At 35.2% G+C, this 27,765-nt stretch overlaps 1 protein-coding gene across 2 annotated transcripts; it reads right to left on the bottom strand.

Annotated features, from left to right (window-relative positions):
- Window positions 1-21,129: 21,129 nt before the first annotated feature.
- Window positions 21,130-27,715, bottom strand: LOC124844948 (Amidase family protein). Of its 2 annotated transcripts, none has more exons than XM_088104087.1 (5): window positions 27,075-27,715; window positions 23,080-23,291; window positions 22,724-22,972; window positions 22,447-22,639; window positions 21,130-21,632 (listed from the first exon to the last, which is right to left on the bottom strand). In XM_088104087.1, exons 1-5 carry the CDS (start codon window positions 27,693-27,695, stop codon window positions 21,279-21,281), a joined length of 1,629 nt encoding a protein of 542 aa, XP_087960213.1. In that variant the 5' UTR covers window positions 27,696-27,715; the 3' UTR covers window positions 21,130-21,278. The 2 variants fall into 2 exon arrangements, with proteins under 2 accessions (XP_087960213.1, XP_047177923.1); XM_047321967.2 differs by having other exon boundaries at window positions 22,724-22,960; window positions 27,075-27,713.
- Window positions 27,716-27,765: the final 50 nt, after the last annotated feature.

The following is a 27,765-nucleotide window of genomic DNA, read 5'->3' on the forward strand; positions in this document are numbered from 1 at the left end:
GTTTTAGCTAGTGAAATGGTGAAAGAAGGATGATAAACTGGTTTGAGGCATTTAGGGTCTGTTATGAGATGTTTTGTGACGTGTCTAAGTATTGAAATGGAGGAAATTCGATGTAAGAGTGTTTGGTGGTTGATAAGTAGAGTTTAGCTTGGTTTAGAACTAGTTTTTGGGGGTCTAGACTAGTGAGAATTTGGATTCTGGGTTCTGTGTTTAAATGGCCATTTTGGAGGATGCTAGTAAGTCATTTGAGACTTGTTGGAGTCACTAAGTTGTGTGAAATAAGCTATAACTGGTGGAATTCAATTTGGATCTATAAAGTGTAATTTTGATAAATTTTAATTTTAAATCTTGTGTTCAATGAGTTTAGAATGTGTTTAGGTTGGTTTAGAAATATTTATTTAGGTATATTTGAGTCTAGAATATAATCTAGGGTTGTTAGAAGTTGGAAAATATGTATAGGATAGGTCATGAGGGGTGCAAATTCTGCATATTTGATGTTGTAGAATTATGCAGTCTCATTGAGCGAACTCCCCGCTGAGCAAGCAAAACACTTCTAGCTGAGCGAGAGTTTCTCTTAGCGAGAGGTGAGTGAGCAGAACCCACTGTTTCTGTTTTCGCACAGCGAGCTGGTGTTCGCTGAGCGAGCAAAACACTTCTAATTGAGCGAACTCCCCGCTGAGCGAGAGGTGAGTGAGCAGAACCCACTGTTTCTGTAACACCCAATTATTTTAAAGGGTATTACTGATAGTAGAGACTAAATTAATTTGATATCTCATATAAACAATCAAACTTTATTTCAATTACTCCAAAGTACAATACCAAACTTACAAACTTTAAACAATATAGTCTTCACCATTGAAATTTCAACTTATAAATTTTACACAACATAATCTTCCCAATACAAATTTATTCTTTTTACAAAAATCCCTGAAAGTTTTTCCCCGCATCTCTCTCATCTCTAAGCTTTTTCAACCGCATCTGCAACATTATCTAATCACATATAACATGAGTTATATGATCATAGTACAAACAAATAAGGGTAAGCCAACCATATCATAAAATCATTAAACTTGTAACAAAAATATTAAAATCGTGTATTTCTGCAATTGATAAAATATCATTATTCCGATGTCATTAATTCATCATTATCAAAATCATCTTTCTCATTTCCATAAATCTTACAAGTGTACCATGCTTACTCATGAAGCCTTATGGTCAGACCGCTCTCTGCCTGCTTCCTTAAGCCTCACTTATATACTATGACTTACTTTCTGAAGCCTTATGGTCAGACCCCTCTCTGCCTGCTTCTATAAAACTTACGAATCATATGTTTATGTCAAAGCCTTATGGTCAGACCACTTTCTGCCTGCTTTCATAAACCTCAGGTGTTACTTTGCTCATACCAAACTCTCATGGTATAACTCGAACATACTACTCCCGGTAGTAAGCATCATTTCATAAGTAATGATTTCTCATATCCACTCCAACATTTCATAAAAACCAACAATTTATACCCTCTTATCCACCTAACTCAATCATGTTCATTCTTTAATCATAAATTCATAATAACCTGTTTTGGTATCGATAAATTAAACATATTGCCAGATATCATACTTCATATTATAAACTCATTTTGCCCATAACGAGTATCACTCAACATATTTTCACCAAACAAAGATCATGGATCAACCAAAATACATCAACATATCTTAGGAACTACATATTAAAGTCTGGCTTAATGTAATGATAAATAAAATATATATGAAATTTTTACCATGATAATATTATGCATCTACAATCAACTTGTTTTATTTTATTTTCATCCTAGTAGAGATTTTTCTTTACCCCAATTGGTCACCGGAGAGGACCCAGATGTCTGAACGCATCAAACTCACCTTCGACGCCAGCACATATGACTAGTCACAACTGACTGGACCAGGCCAGGGCTGCTCTATGATCAGGGATGTGCCAACTCAGGTTTTTAAGGTTCCTCTATCCTACCAACAAAGGGAGGCCTTCAATAATTAACAATTTATTTATTTAATTTATCTACCTTGTTTTCTTATACTCTAAATCTTAAAATGCCTAATTTTACTTCCTCTCACAACAAACTCAACACTGTATATATATTTAATACCCATATACAAGCTATTATAGAACCCTTATTCCAAACCTTCTAACAAGATTAATTTCAGCCAACAAACTCATTCAATAGAATCATCACAATAAACATCCATAATAGAATTCATACAAGATAATTATAAACAATTAACAATAATAAAACATTACTATAAATGGTCATAGAAGAATACAATATTTAACAATCATAAAAATAATCCTAATATAAAAATTCATGGGGAAACAAGAAGTTGAATCTGGCAGAGCCGGTTAGACAACTTCTAATCCATCCATCAATACAATATAATTAAATAACAAGAACAATACATGTCTGGGGAAATAAGAAGTTGAATCTGGCAGAGCCGGTTAGACAACTTCTAATCCTTCCAAAAATGCAATAAAATAAATAAGTAAAGAAATAAATAGTTTGGGGAAACAAGAAGTTGAATCTGGCAGAGCCGGTTAGACAACTTCTAATCCTTCCAAAAATGTAATAAAATAAATACGGAAGGAAATAAAAAGTTTGGGGAATCAAGAAATTGAATCTGGCAGAGCCGGTTAGACAATTTCTAATCCTTCCAAAATACAATAAAAAATAAATAAGGAAAACAATAAAATGTTTGGGGAAACAAGAAATTGAATCTGGCAGAGCCGGTTAGACAATTTCTAATCCTTCCAAAATACAAAAATAAACCACTAATAACATACAATTGGCATAACATAATCAATATCACATTTTACAACTATCATACTTGGATATTAACACAAAAACATACTCTCATTTAAAATTCAAAATCATACAGAAACAAAATACTCCATATTCAAGATTTAAAATCAGACAAAAGAAAAATATAGCATATTCAAGACTCAAGAAAATACAAAAAAAAAATACTCAAAGTTAGCTTCCCTTACCTCTATTCCAGACTTAGTTTCCTCTTCTCAAACCGTTCTTCGGAAACTTCCAGAGTTTCCCGTCTTTAACTAGAATTTCCTCTAACTCTCTTCTCTCACAATTTCTCTAGAATTTTGGTGCCCATCTTCAGCCTCCCCCCCCTTGGCTATTTATAGCCAAAAAATTTTACTATTCATTTTTACTATTCATTTTTACTATTCACTTTTACTATTCATTTTTACTATTCAAAAATTATTTTTTATTCACCATTCTTATCTCTGAATGATTAATTCTACGTGGAGTGTTCTCTTCCACAATTTATTTTAATATTTTTTTTAACTATTCACTATTCACTATTCACTATTCACTATTTACTATTTACTATTCACTATTCACTTTTCTAAAAAAAATCCTAAATAAGTTATCAAAAATTTGAAGCTCTCCCTCTAGAATTACTATAACTTTATATCCAAAAATTTACATTTTTCTATCCATTAAAATTATTATTACTAATAAAATGTTAAAATTTACTATTATAAATATTTTTTTTTTCATGGATCTTACATTCTCCCCAACAACAATTATTTTCGCCCTCGAAAATTATTTATTTAAACAAAGACTATTTAAAAAAAAAATTAAATTTACTTACAAAAGAGATATGGATATTCCTTTATCATAAATTCTTCCAATTCCCAAGTCATTTCCTGTGTGTCTTCATTCCAAAGTACCTTTACCGTGCGAATATCCTTCCCTCTTAACTTTTTCATTTGAACATCTAGTATACGCACTGGGCCAACTTACATTGTTAAATTTTCCTTGACCTGAATTTCATCAACTTCTAACACATGCTTTGGATCTGGAATATACTTCCTCAGTTGGGATACATGAAAAACGTTATGCAAATTTGTCAATCGAGGTGGTAGTGCTATCTCACAAGCCACTGGCCCAATCTTTTTGAGAATTTGATACGGTCCGAGAAATTTTGGTGTCAGTTTCCTCATCTTGATAGCTCTCCCGACTCCTGTAGTTGGCGTTACTCGTAAGAATACATGATCTCCTTCTTCAAATTCTAACGGTCTTCTTCTTTTGTCGGCATATGACTTTTGTCTACTTTGAGTTGCTTTCATCCGATCTTGGACTAATTTTATTTTTTCTGTGGTTTGTTGTAATAGCTCGGGTCCCACTGTCAGTGCTTCCCCATCTTGAAACCAACACAACGGTGTTCTACATCTTCTTCCATATAAAGCTTCATATGGTGGCATACCAATACTGGAATGATAACTGTTGTTGTAAGTAAATTCTACTAATGGTAGTATCTCATTCCAACTTCCAAGATGATCTAATACACAAGTTCTCAGCAAATCCTCCAAAGATTGAATAGTCCTTTCTGTTTGACCATCAGTCTGAGGGTGATAAGCCGAACTCATCTTCAACTGTGTTCCCAGAGCCTTCTGTAGCGTCTGCCAAAACCTTGAAGTAAACCTTGGATCTCTGTCTGACACAATGCTTGTAGGTATGCCATGCAACCTCACTACTTCCCCGATGTATAACTCCGTCAGCTTTTCTAGTGACATACGTTGATTAATAGGCAAAAAGTGAGCGCTCTTGGTTAGTCTATCAACGATAACCCAGATAGAATCGTGACCTTTTGATGATTTTGGTAAATGTGTTACAAAGTCCATCGAGATACTGTCCCACTTCCATTGAGGAATGTCTAACTGTCGTAACATCCCTCCCGGTTTTTGATGCTCTACTTTTGCCTTTTGACACACCAAGCAGGCTGCTACAAACTCGGCCACATCCCTCTTCATTCCATTCCACCAAAATGACTCTTTCAGGTCCTTATACATCTTAGTCATACCTGGATGTATGCTAAGACGACTTTTATGGCCTTCGTCTAAAATTAAATGTTTTAATTCACTCTTTGCAGGGATACACACTCTGTTTTTAAATCGAAGTATGCCATCTTTACTTAGAACGAACTCCTTAGCTTGATCGGCGTCCAACAACCTGATCTTTTGCTGCAACTCTTGATCCATCGACTGCTCATCCTTCACTTGTTCTAAGAAGTCACTAGTGATTACTAAATGACTACACCATATGTGATCTGGGTTTAACTGCAACCCCAAGTTCATATCACGTAACTTTTCTAACAGTTCTAATTCCTTCACCATCATCGTTGTTATCTGAGCTTGTCTCCTACTCAATGCATCTGCCACCACATTGGCTTTTCCTGGGTGATATAAAAGCTCGAAGTCATAGTCCTTCATATATTCCATCCATCTTCTTTGTCGCATGTTCAATTCCTTTTGATCGAACAAATACTTTAGACTCTTATGGTCACTAAAAACTTGGAAACTTGCCCCATAGAGGTAGTGTCTCCATGTCTTTAATGCAAATACTACTGCTGCAAGTTCGATGTCATGCGTTGGGTAGTTCTTCTCATGCGCTTTTAGCTGCCTAGATGCATAAGTTACAGGTCTCCTTCCTTGCATTAGAACGCACCCCAATCCTTGATATGACGCATCGCAGTACACCTCAAAAGATTTGCTAGAGTCTGGAATGATTAATACTGGTGCTGACGTTAGTCGTTGCTTCATATTTTCAAAACTGGCTTCGCACTTGTCAGTCCACAGAAATGGTTGATCTTTACGAGTTAACTGAGTTAGAGGACCTACAATCTTGGAAAACCCTTCGACAAAACGTCGGTAATAACCGGCTAATCCTACAAAACTTCGTACTTCAGTTACAGTTTTCGGCCGCTCCCACTTTAGCACAGCTTCCACTTTTGCTGGATCCACTGAGATTCCTTGAGCAGAAATCACATGACCCAAAAATTGCACTTTCTCTATCCAGAACTCACACTTTGACAGTTTTCCATACAGTTGATGTTTTCTTAAAATTTCCAACGCCACCCTCAAGTGTTCTGCATGCTTTTCCTTATTCTCTGAATAGATAAGAATATCGTCTATAAATACTACCACGAACTTATCTAAACATGACCGAAATATTCTGTTCATGTAGTCCATAAAAATCGCTGGGGCATTCGTCACACCAAACGGAATTACCACGTACTCAAAGTGTCCATAGCGAGATCTGAAAGCCGTCTTTTGTACATCTTCCGTCTTGACAAGAATCTGATGGTACCCAGATCTGAGATCAATTTTTGAAAACACCTCTGCTCCTCTCAACTGATCTAATAGATCATCGATTCTTGGCAAAGGATATTTGTTCTTTATTGTAACCTTGTTCAACTGTCGATAATCCACGCACAACCTTGAACTTCCATCCTTCTTCTTCACCAGCAATACAGGAGCTCCCCATGGAGACACACTTGGACGGATAAACTTCTTCTCCAACAGATCTTCGATTTGCTTTTTCAACTCTACTAGTTCGGCAGGAGCCATTCTGTATGGAGCCATAGAAACCGGGCCAGCTCCAGGCACTAGTTCTATTGTGAAATCGATCTCTCGACTAGGTGGTAAACCTGGCACTTCTTCTGGAAAAACATCAACATATTCTTCTACCACAGGTATTCCGATGATTTGTTCTTCAGTATTCTCTCTTTTCTCCTGAGCTAACACCACATAGCAGGTAGCTCCATCTTTGATATCCTTCGCAGCGACTCGAGTTGAGCTTAGTTCTAAATTGTTCAAATTTAGAAACTCTATCTTTTGTTTCCCACAATCAATAAGAACGTGATTGGCAGTCAACCAATCCATTCCTAAAATAATGTCTAGATTTTGAAGGGGTAAGCAGATCAAGTTCACTTTGAACTTGCGTCCTGCAATTTGGATCGGGCATCCGACACAGACTGAACTGGTCGTAACTGGTCCCGATGCTGGTGTAGAAACTACTAATTCACACCCTAGATCAAGCATCGGTAATCCGAGTCTTTCTAAACATGCTAGGGATATAAAGGAGTGTGTGGCTCCAGAGTCAAACAAAACATATACGCATTCTCCTAACATCATACAGGTGTGTAAGATTAATGTACCTGGCTTAGTAGCCTCTTCTGCAGACATTGCGAATACTCTTCCTGTTGCCCGGGGCTTTACTTCAGCAGAATCTTGTTGTTGTGGTTCTCCCACCTTCTTTTTCTTTGGACAGACATTAGCAAAGTGTCCCGGATCATTGCAGATGAAACATCTCTTCCCTTCAACTCTTTCCCCAATAAGTTTAGGGCAGTCACGTCTGAAATGTGCCCCTCCACACTCAAAACACTTCACTGTTCCTCGATATGATAATTGTGGTTTTTCATAAGGTTTCTTGTTGAATTTCATTGAAAATTCTCCCTTTGCAAGTCTGGAAACTCTACTTGGATCAAACTCCAACAATTCTATCATTCTGGCTTTCTCTACCAATGTTGGAAACTCTTGTATTTCCAATGGCATAAGTACCTTCTTCAGTTCATGCCTTAGTCCTCCCTCGAATTTTCGACATCTCCATTCTTCTGTGATATTCTGAGTATAAAACCTCGAGAGATAATTAAATTTTACTACGTACTCTTGTACTGATAACCTTCTTTGTTGTAAGGTCAGAAACTCCGCCTCCCTTGCAAATTTTGCACTGTTTGGAAAATATTTTTCCAAGAACCTTATCTTAAAGTTCTCCCAATTCACAGCCTCACCACGAACCGTCATCAACTGTTGCATACTTTCCCACCAATATTCAGCCTCACCCACCAAAAGAAATGATGCATAAGTTAATTTTTGTTCTTCTGAGCAAGTTATTACCCGAAAAATCTTCTCGTTCTGCCTTAGCCAAGAGTCAGCCTCATCAGGAGTAGCCTCCCCATTAAATTTAGTTGGATCATGCCTTAAGAAGTCATTCAAGCTAGAATGATTTTGAGGTACTTGATCAACTTGTTGTTGCTGCATCTTTGTCGAGTTTAAATGATTTCTTCAAAAAGATAACAATACAATTTAGCATATGATATCAATTTCCTCCAAATAGTCATTTTCATCATAACCATTAATAGTTTTACTAAGAATAATAATTACACTCCCCATAGTCCCAAAATACTTTCGAAAACCATTGCTCTGATACCATAATGTAACACCCAATTATTTTAAAGGGTATTACTGATAGTAGAGACTAAATTAATTTGATATCTCATATAAACAATCAAACTTTATTTCAATTACTCCAAAGTACAATACCAAACTTACAAACTTTAAACAATATAGTCTTCACCATTGAAATTTCAACTTATAAATTTTACACAACATAATCTTCCCAATACAAATTTATTCTTTTTACAAAAATCCCTGAAAGTTTTTCCCTGCATCTCTCTCATCTCTAAGCTTTTTCAACCGCATCTGCAACATTATCTAATCACATATAACATGAGTTATATGATCATAGTACAAACAAATAAGGGTAAGCCAACCATATCATAAAATCATTAAACTTGTAACAAAAATATTAAAATCGTGTATTTCTGCAATTGATAAAATATCATTATTCCGATGTCATTAATTCATCATTATCAAAATCATCTTTCTCATTTCCATAAATCTTACAAGTGTACCATGCTTACTCATGAAGCCTTATGGTCAGACCGCTCTCTGCCTGCTTCCTTAAGCCTCACTTATATACTATGTCTTACTTTCTGAAGCCTTATGGTCAGACCCCTCTCTGCCTGCTTCTATAAAACTTACGAATCATATGTTTATGTCAAAGCCTTATGGTCAGACCACTTTCTGCCTGCTTTCATAAACCTCAGGTGTTACTTTGCTCATACCAAACTCTCATGGTATAACTCGAACATACTACTCCCGGTAGTAAGCATCATTTCATAAGTAATGATTTCTCATATCCACTCCAACATTTCATAAAAACCAACAATTTATACCCTCTTATCCACCTAACTCAATCATGTTCATTCTTTAATCATAAATTCATAATAACCTGTTTTGGTATCGATAAATTAAACATATTGCCAGATATCATACTTCATATTATAAACTCATTTTGCCCATAACGAGTATCACTCAACATATTTTCACCAAACAAAGATCATGGATCAACCAAAATACATCAACATATCTTAGGAACTACATATTAAAGTCTGGCTCAATGTAATGATAAATAAAATATATATGAAATTTTTACCATGATAATATTATGCATCTACAATCAACTTGTTTTATTTTATTTTCATCCTAGTAGAGATTTTTCTTTACCCCAATTGGTCACCGGAGAGGACCCAGATGTCTGAACGCATCAAACTCACCTTCGACGCCAGCACATATGACTAGTCACAACTGACTGGACCAGGCCAGGGCTGCTCTATGATCAGGGATGTGCCAACTCAGGTTTTTAAGGTTCCTCTATCCTACCAACAAAGGGAGGCCTTCAATAATTAACAATTTATTTATTTAATTTATCTACCTTGTTTTCTTATACTCTAAATCTTAAAATGCCTAATTTTACTTCCTCTCACAACAAACTCAACACTGTATATATATTTAATACCCATATACAAGCTATTATAGAACCCTTATTCCAAACCTTCCAACAAGATTAATTTCAGCCAACAAACTCATTCAATAGAATCATCACAATAAACATCCATAATAGAATTCATACAAGATAATTATAAACAATTAACAATAATAAAACATTACTATAAATGGTCATAGAAGAATACAATATTTAACAATCATAAAAATAATCCTAATATAAAAATTCATGGGGAAACAAGAAGTTGAATCTGGCAGAGCCGGTTAGACAACTTCTAATCCATCCATCAATACAATATAATTAAATAACAAGAACAATACATGTCTGGGGAAATAAGAAGTTGAATCTGGCAGAGCCGGTTAGACAACTTCTAATCCTTCCAAAAATGCAATAAAATAAATAAGTAAAGAAATAAATAGTTTGGGGAAACAAGAAGTTGAATCTGGCAGAGCCGGTTAGACAACTTCTAATCCTTCCAAAAATGTAATAAAATAAATACGGAAGGAAATAAAAAGTTTGGGGAATCAAGAAATTGAATCTGGCAGAGCCGGTTAGACAATTTCTAATCCTTCCAAAATACAATAAAAATAAATAAGGAAAACAATAAAATGTTTGGGGAAACAAGAAATTGAATCTGGCAGAGCCGGTTAGACAATTTCTAATCCTTCCAAAATACAAAAATAAACCACTAATAACATACAATTGGCATAACATAATCAATATCACATTTTACAACTATCATACTTAGATATTAACACAAAAACATACTCTCATTTAAAATTCAAAATCATACAGAAACAAAATACTCCATATTCAAGATTTAAAATCAGACAAAAGAAAAATATAGCATATTCAAGACTCAAGAAAATACAAAAAAAAATACTCAAAGTTAGCTTCCCTTACCTCTATTCCAGACTTAGTTTCCTCTTCTCAAACCGTTCTCCGGAAACTTCCAGAGTTTCCCGTCTTTAACTAGAATTTCCTCTAACTCTCTTCTCTCACAATTTCTCTAGAATTTTGGTGCCCATCTTCAGCCTCCCCCCCTTGGCTATTTATAGCCAAAAAATTTTACTATTCATTTTTACTATTCATTTTTACTATTCATTTTTACTATTCACTTTTACTATTCATTTTTACTATTCAAAAATTATTTTTTATTCACCATTCTTATCTCTGAATGATTAATTCTACGTGGAGTGTTCTCTTCCACAATTTATTTTAATATTTTTTTTTAACTATTCACTATTCACTATTTACTATTTACTATTCACTATTCACTTTTCTAAAAAAAATCCTAAATAAGTTATCAAAAATTTGAAGCTCTCCCTCTAGAATTACTATAACTTTATATCCAAAAATTTACATTTTTCTATCCATTAAAATTATTATTACTAATAAAATGTTAAAATTTACTATTATAAATATTTTTATTTTTTTTTCATGGATCTTACAGTTTCTATTTTCGCACAACGAGTTTGGTGCGCTGAGCGACTAGTCCAAAACCTGTTTTGAATATTTCTTTGTTTTATGATAACTTTAAGATATTTTTTGAATTTGAGAATGATGTAGAAATATCTATAGTATTCTATGATGGTTTATTCTTGAAGTTATGTATGTATTTGATGTATGATTAAATATGATATATGTTGGTATTCATTGTGAAAGTAAAGTGACATATGTGCAAGGTTTCAAAGGTGTTCAAAGTTGTGAAAGTAAGTTCCAAGGTGGAACTTCTCGATAAGAATTCAAGTATGTTTAGAATGAATGCAGGAAGCTCAGTCTTGGGGGTTATCCTGAAACTCTAATGGTCTTTCATTCTCAAGTAGAGAACATTCACACATGTTGTGAAGAGTAGCAAGAAGTCATAGTCTTGGGTGCTTCCAGTATGATCCAAGGCGTGAAACAGACTAACCTTGTGAGTGTGGTAGGGTGAAATCCATTGGAAATGGCTTTGCAAAGCAATAGAGACCACCACAAGTTCACAACCCACCATAACTCGACAATCATTCTAAGTCCGGACAGTAAGTTTAAACGGTTCAACAAAGACTAATTTAATCGGAGTAAAAGTAAGTTTAAACGGTTCAAAAGAGACAAAACGCACTTGGAAATGCAATGTCACGAAGAGAAAAGGTGAGAAGGAAGACAATGAAGTGCGTGTAACCGCAGGTTCAATTTCTGATTTAACAGGAACCAAGACTCGGGCACAAGGGGCACCGACATCTATTCTCGACTAGACGTCGGGGACCTCACTAATATGACGTCCATTCGATTTAAAAAATTAATATTCCCGGTGTATATCGACATCGGGCGTAAGGGGAGCCGACGTCCAAAACTACTTTTCACCTACCCTGTCAGGCCATTTAGACGTCGGATGGCGGGATCAGACGTCCATTTGGCGGAAAAAACAACTTTTCACCTACCTGTCAAGCATATAGACGTCTGCGACAGGGGGGCCGACGTCGATAATCGTATATAGACGTCGGGATGGCGGGATCAGACGTCTATATGGCGGAAAAAAATGAACTTTTCATCTACCTGTCAGACATCTAAACGTCTGTTAGGAGGGGCACCGACGTCTATAATATTATAGACGTCGGGGACCCCCCTAACCGACGTCTATATGCCCAACTTATTTACGAAAATGCCACCAGTCAATAATTTACGTTGGTTATTTTGTCCGACGTCTACGGGGTGACGTTAAAAGGCCAATTCTGCACTAGTGAGGTGAGGGAGAAACATATGAGTTGTTAGATAGATCTACAGAAGTAGACATCTTCTTTGAAGGAGGTTTGTTTTACCTAATTGTTCTTTTAGCATCTATGTAACGTTTCATTTTGATAGTTTTATACTATTAAAATAGGATGTTACATATGTTAATATTATAATTTAGTTTTTCACTCCTTTTCTATTTATCTAAACAAATAGAAATGTTTATTTTTATTTAACTTTTGGTTTAATTACTTAGGTTGTTCCTATTTTCATTATTGTATGTCAACTTGGTCCTCAATTTTAAAAAAGTATCAACTTCGTCCACACGTTTATAATGTGTTTCAATCAAATCAATTTCGTTAATCTTGCACAAACATAGTTAACTATATGCTAACATGGCAAAAAAGTCTATATTTTCTTATCTCTCCTCCACGTGTGAGGCAGACTCAACTCTTTCTCTCTATTTGTTTTTAATATTTTCTTTCTCTTTCTCTCATTTTTTACCACTAAATTTCTCTCTCGACCCTCTTTGTTTTTCTCCACAATCGCCTGCTTCTCATATGCTAGAATATAGACATTTGCAACATTTCTCACGTCGATCCATCCCAAAGTTATATTTTTAAATGTTGACAAACCTGTATCAAGGCCATGCATGGAACAATTTCTTCAATCAGGTAAGAAGTTTCAGTTGAAGAAACTTGCACTGTGTAATGTTGATGCAGACAAAGCAAATAATAAAAATAGTAATTACCATTAACAAAATTTAAAACTACAGCAGCACTGGTGTTAAGCTCTGGTTGCAAGAGAGGTCCATTAACCGATGTTGGGTTTATTGTAACCAAGTCAATATTGTTTTCTTTTGTAAATTTCCACGTAGTCTCTTCGGCCAAAATCTTTGAAAGATCATACCACCCTAAAACATATATGCCACAAAAACAAAAACTACAGAAGAAGAAAAAACATATACTTGGGTCGCAAACTGTGGCAATAACAGTGTAACCGCGTTAGAGGAGAAACTTGACGAGCCAGGAAGCAGACGAGAATCTTTATATTTTGAATAATGCATTACATTTAATTGTGTACCAGTATGCTATCTACTTATTACAGCGCACATTATGCCACGGTTGAACGAAAACCGCAGCATAATGGTGCGCGGTGGCAGTTTTGTAAATAAATCGAACATATATGTCGCGGTTCTGCTCCAAACCGCGGCATATACTCCAGTCAACCATTGCCTTTGACGCCACATATGAATAAAAAATTAAATAACAGAGGATATGCCGCGGTTCTCTGGACAACCGCGGCATATACCCCTGCCAATTTACTGTAGGTGCTGACTGAGTCAGAGAATTTGAAAAGTTACAAGGGTATATGCCGCGGTTCTCTGGACAACCGCGGCATATACACCCTGTAACTTCTCAACTTCTCTGCCAGTCAGAGAATTTCAGAAGTTACAGGGGGTATATGCCGCGGTTGTCCAGAGAACCGCGGCATATACCCTTCTCATTTACTGAAATTCCCCAAAAGGCAGTTGGGGAGACAGTTGTGTTCAGCACGTTACAGGGGTATATGCCGCGGTTCTACGAGCAACCGCGGCATATTCTCCTATCTGAAATTAATTTAATATGAATTTGAAATATTTCGAGGTATATGCCGCGGTTGCCCGCTGAACCGCGGCATATAGTTTGAAAATAATTTCAAAAATGCCATTTAGGATTATTTATTTAATTAGTATATGCCGCGGTTGGGCGTGAAACCGCGGCATATACCTATATTATACCGCGGTTAAGTAGTGAACCGCGGTAGATTCCCCCGTTCAGAGTTAAAAAACAAAACTTGGAACAGTGTCGTCTTCCTCGCGCGTTCTGACTGTTTTCGCGTTTTTTCTTCTCCTCCGACAGCCATCATCTCAGGTACGCGTTTCTGCACCGTTTAAACTTGAAATTATTCGGTCCTTTCTCATTTGTGACGCGTTTGAAACAGTTTTAGCCGATCAAAATCGGTTGAAAACGAGTCATTCCATCTCTGCTGCGATTTGGTTTTTTTTGCACCAAGCGTTTTCGCCGTTCCTCTTCCAGGTATTTATGCTCTTTTGCATTCTTAACGTGATTTCTTCATTAGTTTTTGCATAATGCTATAGTTTTGGTAATGTACGAAGTTTCTATAGTTTTGGTAATGTATGGTATAATTTTTGCTTTAATTTTGATAATGCATGAAATTGTTATAGTTTTGGTAATGTATGGTATGGTTTTTGCTATAGTTTTGGTAATGTGTGTTGTAGTTCTTGTATTATTTATAAACCTTAAAATATTATTCACTAAGTTTCAATGATATATGAAATTGCAAGTTTGATTTTTAGTAGCTTATCTTTTTATGTAATATTTAGGAATATGGATCGAAATTGGATTAATTTACCACGTATTTAGGAATATGATATTACATAAGTCTTGAAAGAAAATTTAATGTTGTTATTTATTTTGACAGATATATGGCTGATCATCCACATTCTTCAAGGGATGAGGCTCCCCCAACCAGATCCACTAGAGGACCCACTAGGATGAAACAACTATTAATCAGGAAAAATAGTGGTGAAAGAACTCCGGTGAATGTGAATGTCACCACGGGTGTGGCAACTGGCCCCCATGCAGATGACTTCCGATCATACCTTGGAGTAGTGGCACGTAATAGGATTAGCATTCTCATTCCATCTTTCGATCATGTGTCCGAGGGTGATCGGAACATTATTTGGCAAGATATATTGGTAAGTTAGTTAATAGCATTTGAATTAAAATTTGTTTATATTGATAATTTTGTACTTATACAACTTTATTATGTTTTTTTCAGATGACATTTGACATTCCAAATGTCCCAACACTTAGAAATAAGTGTTTGTCAACTGTTGCAGAAAATTTCAGAAACTTTAAAAGCAAGTTGACATCAAGGTACATCTTTGGACACCTTAAACATAAAAGTCCATGTAGTTCATATAAGTCCATTGATGAGGAGACTTGGCGGGTTTTTAAAGAGAGTCGGATGTCAGAGGAATGGCAGGTTAGTGTAGTTCATATTATTCAATTCCTCATTAACAAATATATATCATATGAACTGATTAATTAATGTGTATGTGACAGGCAATTAGAAGCAAAGCACAAGGAACAAGTGCTAAGAACAAAAACCCCCACCTATTATCTCGTGGTGGGTATAGGAAGCTTGAGGAGAAAATCCTCAAGCAAAAGGCAGATGCTATACCACCATCTCAGAGTGGTAGCCCTCCTCAGCCTCCTTCTCCACCGTCTAGACACGAGAAATGGAAGTTGGCCCGTATGCGACCATCGGGCACCTACTCTTCCGACACTGCACGAGAGATTTCTGAAAAAATTGTAAGTTATCACTGTTCCTAAAATAATAAATATTGTCATTATACATACTACATTAAACTATTTAAAGAATAATGGTGTTTTGTAATGTTACAGGACGCCTTGGTTGAGCAGAGCTCCCAAGGCCAATTCACTCCAGAGGGTCGCCAGGATATTCTTGCTGCTGCAATTGGACGACCTGAGCACCCTGGACGTGTACGTGCTGCAGGTCCTGGAGTAGGAATTACAGATTATTTTGGGAGCTCTTCTCGTCAGCCTTCATATTCATACAGCGATACACAAAGGCTGACAGAAGAGATCACAAAAAAGGTCCGACACGACCTTATGCAGGAGATCAGGGCCGAGGTGAGGGCTGAATTCCAGATGCTATACCAGGAGCAGTTTCAGAGCATGCGCCCGGTGCAGTCTCCTATAGAGGAACATGTTATCCCTCCCCCTCCCACAGGTAAACTTAATAAACATTAATGTGCAATTATTTCTATCTCTTGTATAATCTAACATTTACTCTGACAGGGAGAAGCGGCAAAGGAAGTTGTTCCGCATCAGCCATCCCAGAGGATGACATGGACGATGGTAGTCCATGTCTGCTATACATTTTAGAAGATACTGAGATGGTGCTGGTAGCTCGTGGAACAGAGTTTAGGTCAGCGACTGTATGTCATGGTATGCAACTATTAGAGGATGAGGTGAAGGTCTCAGTGGATGAAATGATCATGCCAGATGCCTCGGTTCCACTGTCCACGGAAGAGATTTTCACTGTGGAACAAGCATATAAGTCGTTTATCACTTGGCCTAAATTTTTGGTTAAACCAGTTTCTGACCCCTCGGTATGAAATTCTTCTTTACACTTCTCAATTTTAAAGGTTTTTGATGTCAAAACTTATCTTATCTTTTCAGGTAACAACAGACGCAGGCACAATAGAAGATTCCTCTATCTGAGGATGACCCTCTTTCTTCATTGCATCTACTTGCTGACATCCTTGATGATAAGCCTTTGGAGGTTGAGTATGATGCTAATGTATTTGGGCATGGCTCTGAGGTCCCAATATACCTTAATAGCCAAGATGTCCGTGAGCTTGCGTCGGGAACACAAGAGTTGAATATTTCAATTATTCAACTATGGACGACGTAAGTCTATGACCAATTATTTATATATAAAATTGATTTATATATCAAGTATCCTTATATCAAAGTTAATTTTTGATTTCAGGTATATGTCTGGGGTCACTAATAAGTTGGGGCGTTCTGATGATTATGGATTCATTGATCCCCAATCAATTCATCAATCAAATGATTTTGAGCATATCAACATGAGTCTGATAAGCAGTTTTGGAAGGGGCAAGAAAATATACTTTTTGCCTTATATATCCGGGTAAGTGAACTTTGTTAACATAATAATGTTCCATATGTGATTTTAATATTTAATAGTTACGTTATTATGAATTTCAGGCGCCATTGGCAACTTCTTGTTATGTCTATGCAAGACAACTATGCTTTGTGGTTCTGCTCATTGCACAGGCCTCCTCCCCCACAACTCAAACAAGCAATTGATTGGTAAGAACCTCAATGTTTGGACTTTCTTTGTTATATAACTGAATGCTAAAACCTTTTTTTATATACAGTTCTATTCCAGCAACTATGATGATGGGTGGGAGATCAATTGTTAATAGTAGAAAGATTGCTTGGATTTCTCTCAAGGTTTGACATATGCTAAAGTCATACTTTGTTATAATTGTTTTATAACAAATGTTATTCACTAACTATTATCAACTGTGATGATATATTGTAGTGTAACAGACAAAATGGGTCATATGAGTGTGGATACTATGTAATGTATTGGATGACCCATATTGTTCGTTCTCACATCACAAGTCGCTGGGAAACGGTAATATTTAACTTTAACAAATTTTGATTTTTTAACAAATGTTGAATTCATATACACTAATTAAAATGAATTGTCTTTTGCAGAGATTCAAGACTACTACACCAGTTCCTGAGAAGTCACTATTATTCATTAGGAACGCTGCTGCGAAGTATATAGTTAGATTATACAATAGCTCTTAGATTTAGATTTAAACAATGCATTTGATTAGATAGAATTTTCTTAGACTTTGTACTTTATTTGATGTTGAAATACATTTGAACATGTGTTTGTTATGTTGAAATTGAATTTCTGTACATGTTTTTATATGCAGGTCTGTTTTTGTGGTAGTGGATATCACAAAAACAAACCTGCAATTTTAAAAAACTGCAGGGGAATATGCCGCGGTTCTAACCACAACCGCGGCATATAGTGATTCGTTTTTTTTTAAAACGAGATATATGGCCGCGGTTTTGACACTAACCGCGGCATATTCTTCGGTCTATATGTCGCGGTTCAACCGCGGCATATAGTGTATTTTTTAATTTTTTTTTTAAAAAATGAATTTATGCAGCGGTTTCCTAAACAACCGCGGCATATTCCTAAAGTTATATACCGCGGTTATAACCGCGGCCTAAAGTGTCTGACTTACTACCGCGGCTGAATATGCCGCGGTTCTTAAACCGCGACGTATAGTGAAAATGAACCGCGGTAAAAGCCCCTCGCTGCACTAGTGTCTGGTTGCAAGAGAGGTCCATTAACCGATGTTGGGTTTATTGTAACCAAGTCAATATTGTTTTCTTTTGTAAATTTCCACGCAGTCTCTTCGGCCAAAATCTTTGAAAGATCATACCACCCTAAAACATATATGCCACAAAAACAAAAACTACAGAAAAAGAAAAAACATATACTTGGGTCGCAAACTGTGGCAATAACAGTGTAACCGCGTTAGAGGAGAAACTTGACGAGCCAGGAAGCAGACGAGAATCTTTATATTTTGAATAATGCATTACATTTAATTGTGTACCAGTATGCTATCTACTTTTCGTTTTAATTTGTTGAATTATAAAATATTTATACCATTTTATTAAACATGTTTATTTATAAATAATGTTTATGCTAAAAATAGTTTAAATGTATAAACTAGATAGAATTAATAATTAACCTAATTAATCAATATAATATAAAGGATTACATTAAACATCGTTACTTTGTGGTTTCATATTGCTAAGATGGGTAATATATATTTTTATTTTATAACACTACCTCTTAATTGATATTGAAAAGTTTTGACTGAATACAATTGATATTGCAGATTACAAATGCATAATTTGAATTTCTAAAACAACAAAATAACATTGAAACTTTAGAACCATACCTTTTATCTCATGATGGAAGTGTTCTAAACTCTATAATTTCAGAAAATCTGTGATGTGATTGGATAGTAGAAATTAACACTTAGAAGTAATTCTAAAAAGTTATTGTTACCTCCATCATGTTGCATAATATTTCATCATTCTTCGTACCATTCATACACAATATTTTTCCATAGTTGATCAACATGTCTTTCATCTATGACTTCTAGTTTCTCTTTCACTCCATCCATTAATAACACAACTTCCCTATAAGATGATCTATATGGTTGTTGCTCATATTTAAAAAAAGATTATGTACTATATATGTAATTTGTTTGACATATAGTGAGCTTACTTATATCAAATGGAGTACTAGGTGTGACAACTTGTTATTGATAACCATATGAATCATGTAGTTGATGTGGATAATAATAATAATTTATTTGTTGACTATTTTCATATGAAAAATTACTTTACACTTCTGAAAGAGATTTTCTGAAAAAGAAATAAGTTGAAATCTTGTTAAGTAGTCTTCTAGAAAAGAGATGTGTGTCTCAATAAGTACCATATTTTTCCTTAAACAAAGTGTTCCCCAACTAGTTTCACAATTTTTCCAACAAAATTCCTCAAACAAAAATTGTGATATATAAAATACAAATTTACTAAATTAAATAAAATAAATGATATAAAAATAGAGAAAAATAAAATGTTAATGATAAACAAAAATAAAATAAAATAAGAACCAAAATTATAAAAATTATAATCGTGTTTTCCGACAACGGTACCAAATTTAATAACATTATCATTGATACAATCAAATAAATACTACTAAACTATAACAACTTCAGTAGTGCTAAGATAATAGCTAACAAAATACAAAAAGGTAAACTTAACCATAACTCGTATCGCAACGAACACATAATTGATTCTTAACAAATTAGTTCTCATAAAAACTATATAAAAAGGTTAGTCAAATAAAAACAATAAAGAAGATAAAGATTAAAAAAATAACAAAAGATAGAAAAAATAAATTTATAAAAAGATTTAAAAAGAAAAAATCAATGATAAAGAAAATAGGTTGATTTCATTGTTTTTTTAAAATAGGATTCATCATTGGTTATCTAAAGATTATTGTTCAATTAATTATTGTTTTAGATTTTCAAATTAATCAATGTAAATTCTCAATTAATTTGTTGGTGTTCTAACTATCCACCAAAGTACATTATCAGTTAAAAACAAAGTACATTATTGGTCAATTCTTGTTAAAGTTTTCACTTTTAATATTCTCAATTATTGGCAAAAACATATTCAATCACATGAAAGTTTATAACTTTAATCAAAGTAAATTCTCAATTAAAATTAAAAACTCTTAGACTCATATGATTGGTATGTTATGTAGATTTAACACCATGCTAACTTGCCACAATGTAAAAATCATTACTTTTACTTGATTAACAAACAAAAGACATAGATAAAAATAAATCACAACAAGAATCAAAAGAACAAACAAATTTATTAATCTAACCTCAAAATCCAGTTAAGAAATTATAGTAGAATCAACCCTATAGGCTTAACACTCAATGGAATGTAGAAATAGTATTAAAATAGAAGAAGAGAAGGTGAAGAACACGAGAGAAGAGAAAGGACGAAATTATAACCCCAAGGGTTCCTAAGCTCCCCTAATGTGTTTCCCTATGTCTCTTTATATAAAAATTGGACTCGACTTTATTTTGGTTTTTTCTGTTATTATAATTTTCTTTTTGATAATGTAATCCCTTCTAATTATCTTCTAAACAATGCAATATCTTCAAGATATATTTTATTATTGTGGAGATATAAAAATATTTAAAAAGATATTTATTAGATTAAAAAAGATTGGCAAATATTATCTTTTAATATTTACTTATATAGTTAAATAATGTAATTATTTAACAATATCAAATAAAATATTTATCTATTTTTTCCAAATTATTGTTTTATCATAAATATTTATAAATTATCAAAGGTCTTTTTGTAAGAAAATAAATAAAACTGCAAGATTCAATTTTTGTTGTCTAATTTAGTCAAAAATTTTCACTTTTATTTAATGTTTTTCTTACATTTTTTATGCAATATTGTCTTAACTTAGTATGATTTTGATTATTTGTTATTCTTGGATTTATCTTTAAAGTGTTATGAAATTTTAACTAATTTATTTTTATATATCAGAAAGTTCAATTTAACTACAACTACAATAACACATATTAAAATATCTAAAAAATATTTATACAACTAAAAATCTATTTTTATCATATCTCATGCTTAATAAACTCAATTATTATAAATTCTAATTAAAATATTATTTGAAAGTATAACGATCAATTAAAAATTCAATATTAAAAATTAAACGAGGATACATAAATATTACAGTCATAGATAAGTTTCAAACTACTATAGGAATCCCATTCTTTAATTTTACAATCCATAAATAAATGATAACATGAATGATAAAACATTGCTTATAACTTTCGAAAAGGAGGAGGCTTCCTGATTATGGTTGCTTGCTCAAAGGAATAGGCAATTTGGATGAGCTTTGGCTCAGAGCCTCTCAAACCTCCAAAGCAAATTCCAAATGGCCTACCCTTTTCATATCCTGCTGGAACAGTTATTCCAGGATAACCTCCAATAGCAAGTACAGAACTAAAGATTGCACCAGGTACAACAACCGCATCAAGTTTATTTCTTATCACTGCTTTCTCAAACCCATCTTTTGACAATTTTGTCAAGTTTAATAATGCTTGTTCCAGTGTCCCAGTTCCATTTGTATTCTGACCATGCACCAAGAGATCTTGTCCATACTCCTTAACTTTCTCCTGCCATTTCCGTACCAATACTAAGTTGCTATATTACCAACCAATCATAGGTTAATCAAAAACACATCACAGAAACAGTTCCTCAATATCTACTTCATACTGGTGTTTCTTTTCAATTTGACTTTCACCTCTATAGTATATATTCCCATTTTTAAAATTTTCCCAGCAACACTTGTATAATTATAACAAATTTAAATTTTTTCTAAATTTTATTTAATGTATTATTTAAAAAAATTATCCTTAAATCTAGACATCATTCTAGTAAAATATTTTGAAAGTAATTTAGAAGAAACAACTCTTTATTTTACGAAAACAATACTAAATCAGAGGTGATATTTTAATATTAATAAGAAAAATTCTTTTAACAAATTATAAATTGGTATTTTAATTATATTATTTTATTTTTTAATTTAAATTATTCATCATTAGGGTCAAATATATCGTTTGTCCTTAAATTATTATAAAAAATCATATTTTATTTCTAAATCAAATTATAAAATATTTTTTACAAAAATTATGTAAAACATCGTCCCAAACCAAAAATATAAAAATATTATATTATAATTTAAGTAAAATTTAGCTTGTCATATGACAAACATTGTTCGTACAATTTATTCATATATAAGATGTTTTAAATAAAATATTTTATAATTTAGTTTAGACATAAAAATAATTTTTTTTAATAGTTTGGAGATAAAAAATATATTTAATCTTGTATATTTTCATATTATTAAAATGGATTTGTGTTTTGTATATTTTTTATATTGTATCTACATTTGTACATTAACTAGATATTACATTCTCATGCACTAACCAGTTTTGGGTGTTTATTGTTGAAGGCTATCACATCGGCCAAGCTTCTCACCGGGGAAGCAACTAAATCTTTGAGGTATGCGTTCAAGGAATATTTGAATTCAAATGCCAAAGCAATACCTTCACTTGGACCGCTATAAACTTCATCAATGTTTTCTATCTCCACATTGTCAACCAAAATTGCTCCTTTTTCCCTGAATTTGTAAGAAGCACATGAGACTGAGTACAGTAATAATCATAACTAATATTCTTGACAAGTAGATATATATTTTCATTACCTTAATGTATTCAGGTGTAGCTTAAATGTTTCGTGCTGAAAAGTATCTTTTCCATAATCATAGAAATTTCTCATCACTCCCAGTCTCTTTCCTTGTAGTCCATCTTTCCTTAGAAATTGAGCATAGCCTCCTTTTGGGATATACTTTGATGCTTTGATTGTTGCTTTATCATTGGTGTCAATTCCTACAATGGTTTCAAGAACAAGAGCAGCATCTGCTACAGTCCTGCATATTGGTCTGCACCAGCCCCTTGAATGTTACACATTTAATCTAATTCAAATGATTTTAACAGGGGAATTGATTATGCTCGGAAAGGGCATGATGTGAAGAAAATGATGACATTGACTGGGACATACCCAACAGTGTCTTGTCTTGGGCTGATTGGAACTACCCCTGCTCTGCTGGTGAGTCCTACTGTTGGTTTTATACCAACTACTGAGTTAGAATCTGAAGGGCATAAAATAGATCCATCTGTTTCTGTACCAAGCGAAACTGCCACCAAATTGGCTGCTACTGATATTGCAGATCCACTGCTGGATCCACAGGGATCATCCATTGTGTATGGATTCTGCAAAATAAAATCACTCACTGAACTCCTTATTTTTTTTTATCATTCACACAATATCAGTCTCGTTCAACCAATTTATATAATTGTTTTGTTTAATTACAATTGTCATCGTTGAAGTCCTACTCGTATTAATCTAATCAAACGAAATGAAGACTGAATATGAGAACATCACTGCCATAACATATATAAATTAAAATTAGTTTATGCATGAATTAATTTATAAAAATGTTCTCAAATATTTTTTTACTTTTAAATTTTTAACATGTGAAGAAGTTAATTATTTTTCCTTTTTAAGAAAACTTATAAGGTAGCTATTCCAAGTAACCTCTTAATCTCTGTTGCCTTTTTTTTTTCTACTTCATCTTTATTCTATTTTCAAGTCATTAGTATCTTTTTATAATAAAAAGACTTGTCATCTTTTATCATTTACATCATAAAGGTATACATAATTTACCCATAATTCCATCATAAAGGTATTAATTTACCCATAATTCCACAATTACGGTTAACAAAGTAACTATGTTAATGCAATTATAATACCCTATTACCATATTGTATGTGATTTGTTTCGGGTATAGGGTAGAAGTCCCTTGCTCAAAGCAATACAAGTTGTCTTGAAGACCGGACGAACTTCTTAGTGGTCTTCTATCATCCAAGTTGTATTCGCTCTCCCACCTTCTCGTCATAGCCGTGCGGGCGGATACTTGTCAAAGGCACTCTGAAGCTCAAGTTAGTAATATAATCGATCGGTTAGCTAAGCATGTCATGCATATAATGTGCATCGTTCTCCTAAAGTCATACCTAAGACCTTTATTTATACTAGTTGGTGATGAACCTTTACCTTTCGCTGGCCTAATGACGGCCCAATCACACCTTAATCTGCATTAGGGGCATAATGAATCATTACCGTTGGACACGACCTAGGAGGACGACCAAGAGAGGACGGCCACGGGAGGACAACCTCAGGAGGACGACTACGGGAGGACAGCCTCAAGAGGACGACCATGGAGGACGGCCACAGGAGGACGTCCATGGGAGGACGTCCACGGGAGGATGGCCACGAGAGGACGACCACGGGGGACAACAGCCGCAGGATGACGACCGCGGGAGGACGGCCACAGGAGGATGTCCACGGGAGGGCGGCCACGGGACAACGGCCGCAGGATGACGACCGCGTGAGGACGACCTCTGGAGGACGGCCCCATGAGGACCGTACGGTACACAAGCCCCCGAAGCCCGAGCATGATGTTATTCTGCGAAGGGGTTCTGTACAAGACCTTTCTGATAAGGACGGGTTCTCCGGTTGGCTTTTGTCTTTATGTCCTCTTTATTCATTGATCACAATGGGTGGTTGGAAAAACGGGTCTTGCCTTTATTGGTTGAGCTGGATACGCTATTGATCCTTCGATGAGGCAGGCCAAAATTTCTTTGGTGAAGGTCCACGATCACGGTCCTTCGGTGAGGCCGGGCGGGATTCCTTTGGTGAAGATCCACAGTTGCCGACCTTCGGTGAGGCCGGCGGTGATTCCTTTGGTGAGGATCCACGGTCGCCGACCTTCGGTGAGGCCGCCCAGGATTCCTTTGGTGAAGATCTACGGTCGCCGACCTTTGGTGAGATCGGTCGGGATTTCTTTCGTGATGACCCACGGTCGCGGACCTTCGGTGAAGCCGGCCGGGATTCCTTTGAGGCCAAGGTATGGTCGACCAATTAAGGCCGGATGGCCGGATGGTTGATGCCAAATTTGACTAAGTACTTGTGAGGCCGGATGACCGATCAGTTGAGGTCGAATGGCCGAATAGTGGAGGCCGGATGCCTGGATGTTTGAGGCCAAATTTGGCTAAGTATCTTCAGCTCAAACGACTTTATTTGACATTTGACCTATGCCGACTTGGCTCTAACTCGACCTAAACTGATTTGTCTTGACTTTTGGCTTGTGCCAAGTCATCTCAACCTTCGACCAATAATGAATCATCTTATCCTTTGACTTAGACTAACTTGACTTATCTATGGGTTTAGGTTGACTCGACTCAACTATGGGTCTGGGTTTACTTGACTCAAATATAGATTAGGTTGACTCAACTCAACCTTCCTCCCAAGATGATTTTATTTAACCTTACACCTAAGCTAACTGGTCCAAATAGCCCAAACAAACTCAACTCAACCTTCAATTGGGTTGACTCAACTCAACTTTCAACCTAGGCCAATTAGACTCAACCTTTACCCAACATTGACCTTCAGCTCGAGCGACACGTCTCGACCTTCATTAATGTCAACTTATCTTGACCTTTGGTCCAACTAACTCAGCTGAAATATAAGCCTGGACTCGACCTTCAACACGTCTCAACCTTTGGCCTAGGTTGGCCTAGGTTGACCTATCTAAACCTTCAGCCTGAGCTGATCGTCTCAAACTTTTTCCTAAGTCAACAATTTTCGACATGTTCCTTAGGCGAACATGTCTCAAACTTTTTCCTGGGTGGACTCGTCTCTACCTTTTGTCCTAATTGGTCGGTGTCACGACCTTCGGCCTTGGACTAGTCCTTTTTTACCTTCATCCTAGATTGACTCCTGTCGACCTTCGGTCCAGATTGGTCCGTCTCGACATTTTCCTAGGTCAGGCTTTCTCAACCTTTTGACTAGACTGATCAATTTATGACCTTCAATCTGGAGTGACTCGTCTGGACCTTCGATTCAAGCCTATCTTAACCTTTGGTCTAAACCGACTCGTCTTAACCTTCAACCTAGGTCAAAGGTTGATGTCTAACATATCTTTGCCTTTTGTCCAGACAAGCTCAACACAATCTTGGATTCGGGTTGGTCCATCTCAACCTTTAGCTCATGCTAGTCCTTCACGTCTCCATATTAGGTCGTGGTCGATTCGTTTCAACTTTCATCTCGAGTTGGCTTATCTCCACCTTCATCTCAGGTTCCTTGTCTCCACCTTCAATTATGGCCGACTTATTATTACCTTCGTTTGGACTAGGCCATCTCAAAAATTGTTCTAGGTGGTTCATCTCATCCTTTGACTTCATATCAACCTTTAAAATAGTATTCTCGTATCGGTGATCAATTTAATTCAACATTCATTATAGCTTAGCTTAAATTGTAACTCAAAATGAACTCAATTCAACCTTGAGTTCAAACCAACTCATTTTTAATTTTGATCCGGAACATATTCAAATTAACCACACTAAGACGACTAAAACTTGACATTTAACTAAAACTAAAAGCCTTTAACCAATAATCAAAACTGAAAGTTGCATTTAAAAATCAACTAATGTCTTATAATAAAATGATGAAGTTCACTTTGACTTTTTCCACTCACTGGATGATCCTCCAATGTTATCTGTGAATCATTAAATGTTAAATGAATGGATGTGAAAGATGCTCATTATAAGTGAAAGATCATTTAAGCTAGTGGAGTTTTCATAATGAGATATTAAAATTTCATATCTATGATACAAGACAACCGAAAGCGCATTTGTTTAAATCTAATTTGAACTTGCCTTCAACCGAATTAAAAATTTTAACTAGTTAAATATATCAGAAAAACATAATTTGACAACCAACACAACTATTTAACAACTATTATTTCTAACTATTTGGTACTGGAACATGCATAATTTGAATTCCTTCTCGAACCTCTACAAAAGTCTAAAATAAACTAAGCAAACAATAAAAAGTTTAATATTATTTAGGATAAAAAAAATTAAGAAACGACTATTAATTAATTCATAGAAATTGGCATAATTAAACCTAATAAAAGAAGAAGGAAAATGAAGCACCTTTCCATATCCTCCCCTGGCACTCCAACCATTGGGTGCATCAACTGACCTGTAATGTGACCACTCACTGAGTGTGGCCTTCCCTAAAATGATAGCCCCAGCTTTTCTTAACCTAGTGACTACACCTGCATCTCTACGCACCACAGAGCCCAGAAGAGCAAAAGAACCTGCAGTGGTGTTCATCTTATCCTTAGTTGCAGTGTTATCCTTAACCAAAATGGGTATTCCATGCAGTGCTGAAAGAGACCCTGGTGCCTTGGTCTTTCTCTCCTGGTCCGCTTTGTCTGCCTGTGCGAGAGCATCTGGGTTTAACTCCAACACCCCTCTCAGAACAGGGTTTTGGATTTCTATTTGCTTGTGGTAGAATTCAACAAGTTGCTTAGAGCTTAATTGGTTTTTGTGGAAAGCAAGTTGGAGATCGTAAACAGTTGCTTCTTGGATTGAGAATCCATGGGTCGTGCCAGGTTGTAGCACAGAAGAGAAAGGGAGTTGAAGGATGAGAAAAAGGAGTTCAAAGCAAAAAGATAACACTCGGACTGCGTTGGAAGCCATCAGAAGAACTACACGAGTGACTGCATCATCCAGATTCGAGTTAATGAATATAGGGACCATCCATTCCATGTGAGGCACAAGCACCAATGCAAGTTGCACTTTTTGAAGTGTAGCTTCTTCCCACTTTAGAATTTGGTAG

The sequence above is a fragment of the Vigna umbellata genome, chromosome 1 (genome assembly GCF_029865625.1).
Source record: "Vigna umbellata cultivar VRB3 chromosome 1, Vumbellata_1.0, whole genome shotgun sequence".
Lineage (NCBI taxonomy): Eukaryota > Viridiplantae > Streptophyta > Magnoliopsida > Fabales > Fabaceae > Vigna > Vigna umbellata.

Bases quoted from the DNA above. Each gene is read 5' to 3' on its own strand.
- LOC124844948 (XM_088104087.1), bottom strand. From the start codon at position 27,695: ATGGAATGGATGGTCCCTATATTCATTAACTCGAATCTGGATGATGCA. The intron at 23,292-27,074 runs GTGCTTCATTTT...TTTATTTTGCAG, and splicing joins CCAGGGGAGGATATGGAAAG to AATCCATACACAATGGATGA. The intron at 22,973-23,079 runs GTATGTCCCAGT...GTAACATTCAAG, and splicing joins CCAAGACAAGACACTGTTGG to GGGCTGGTGCAGACCAATAT.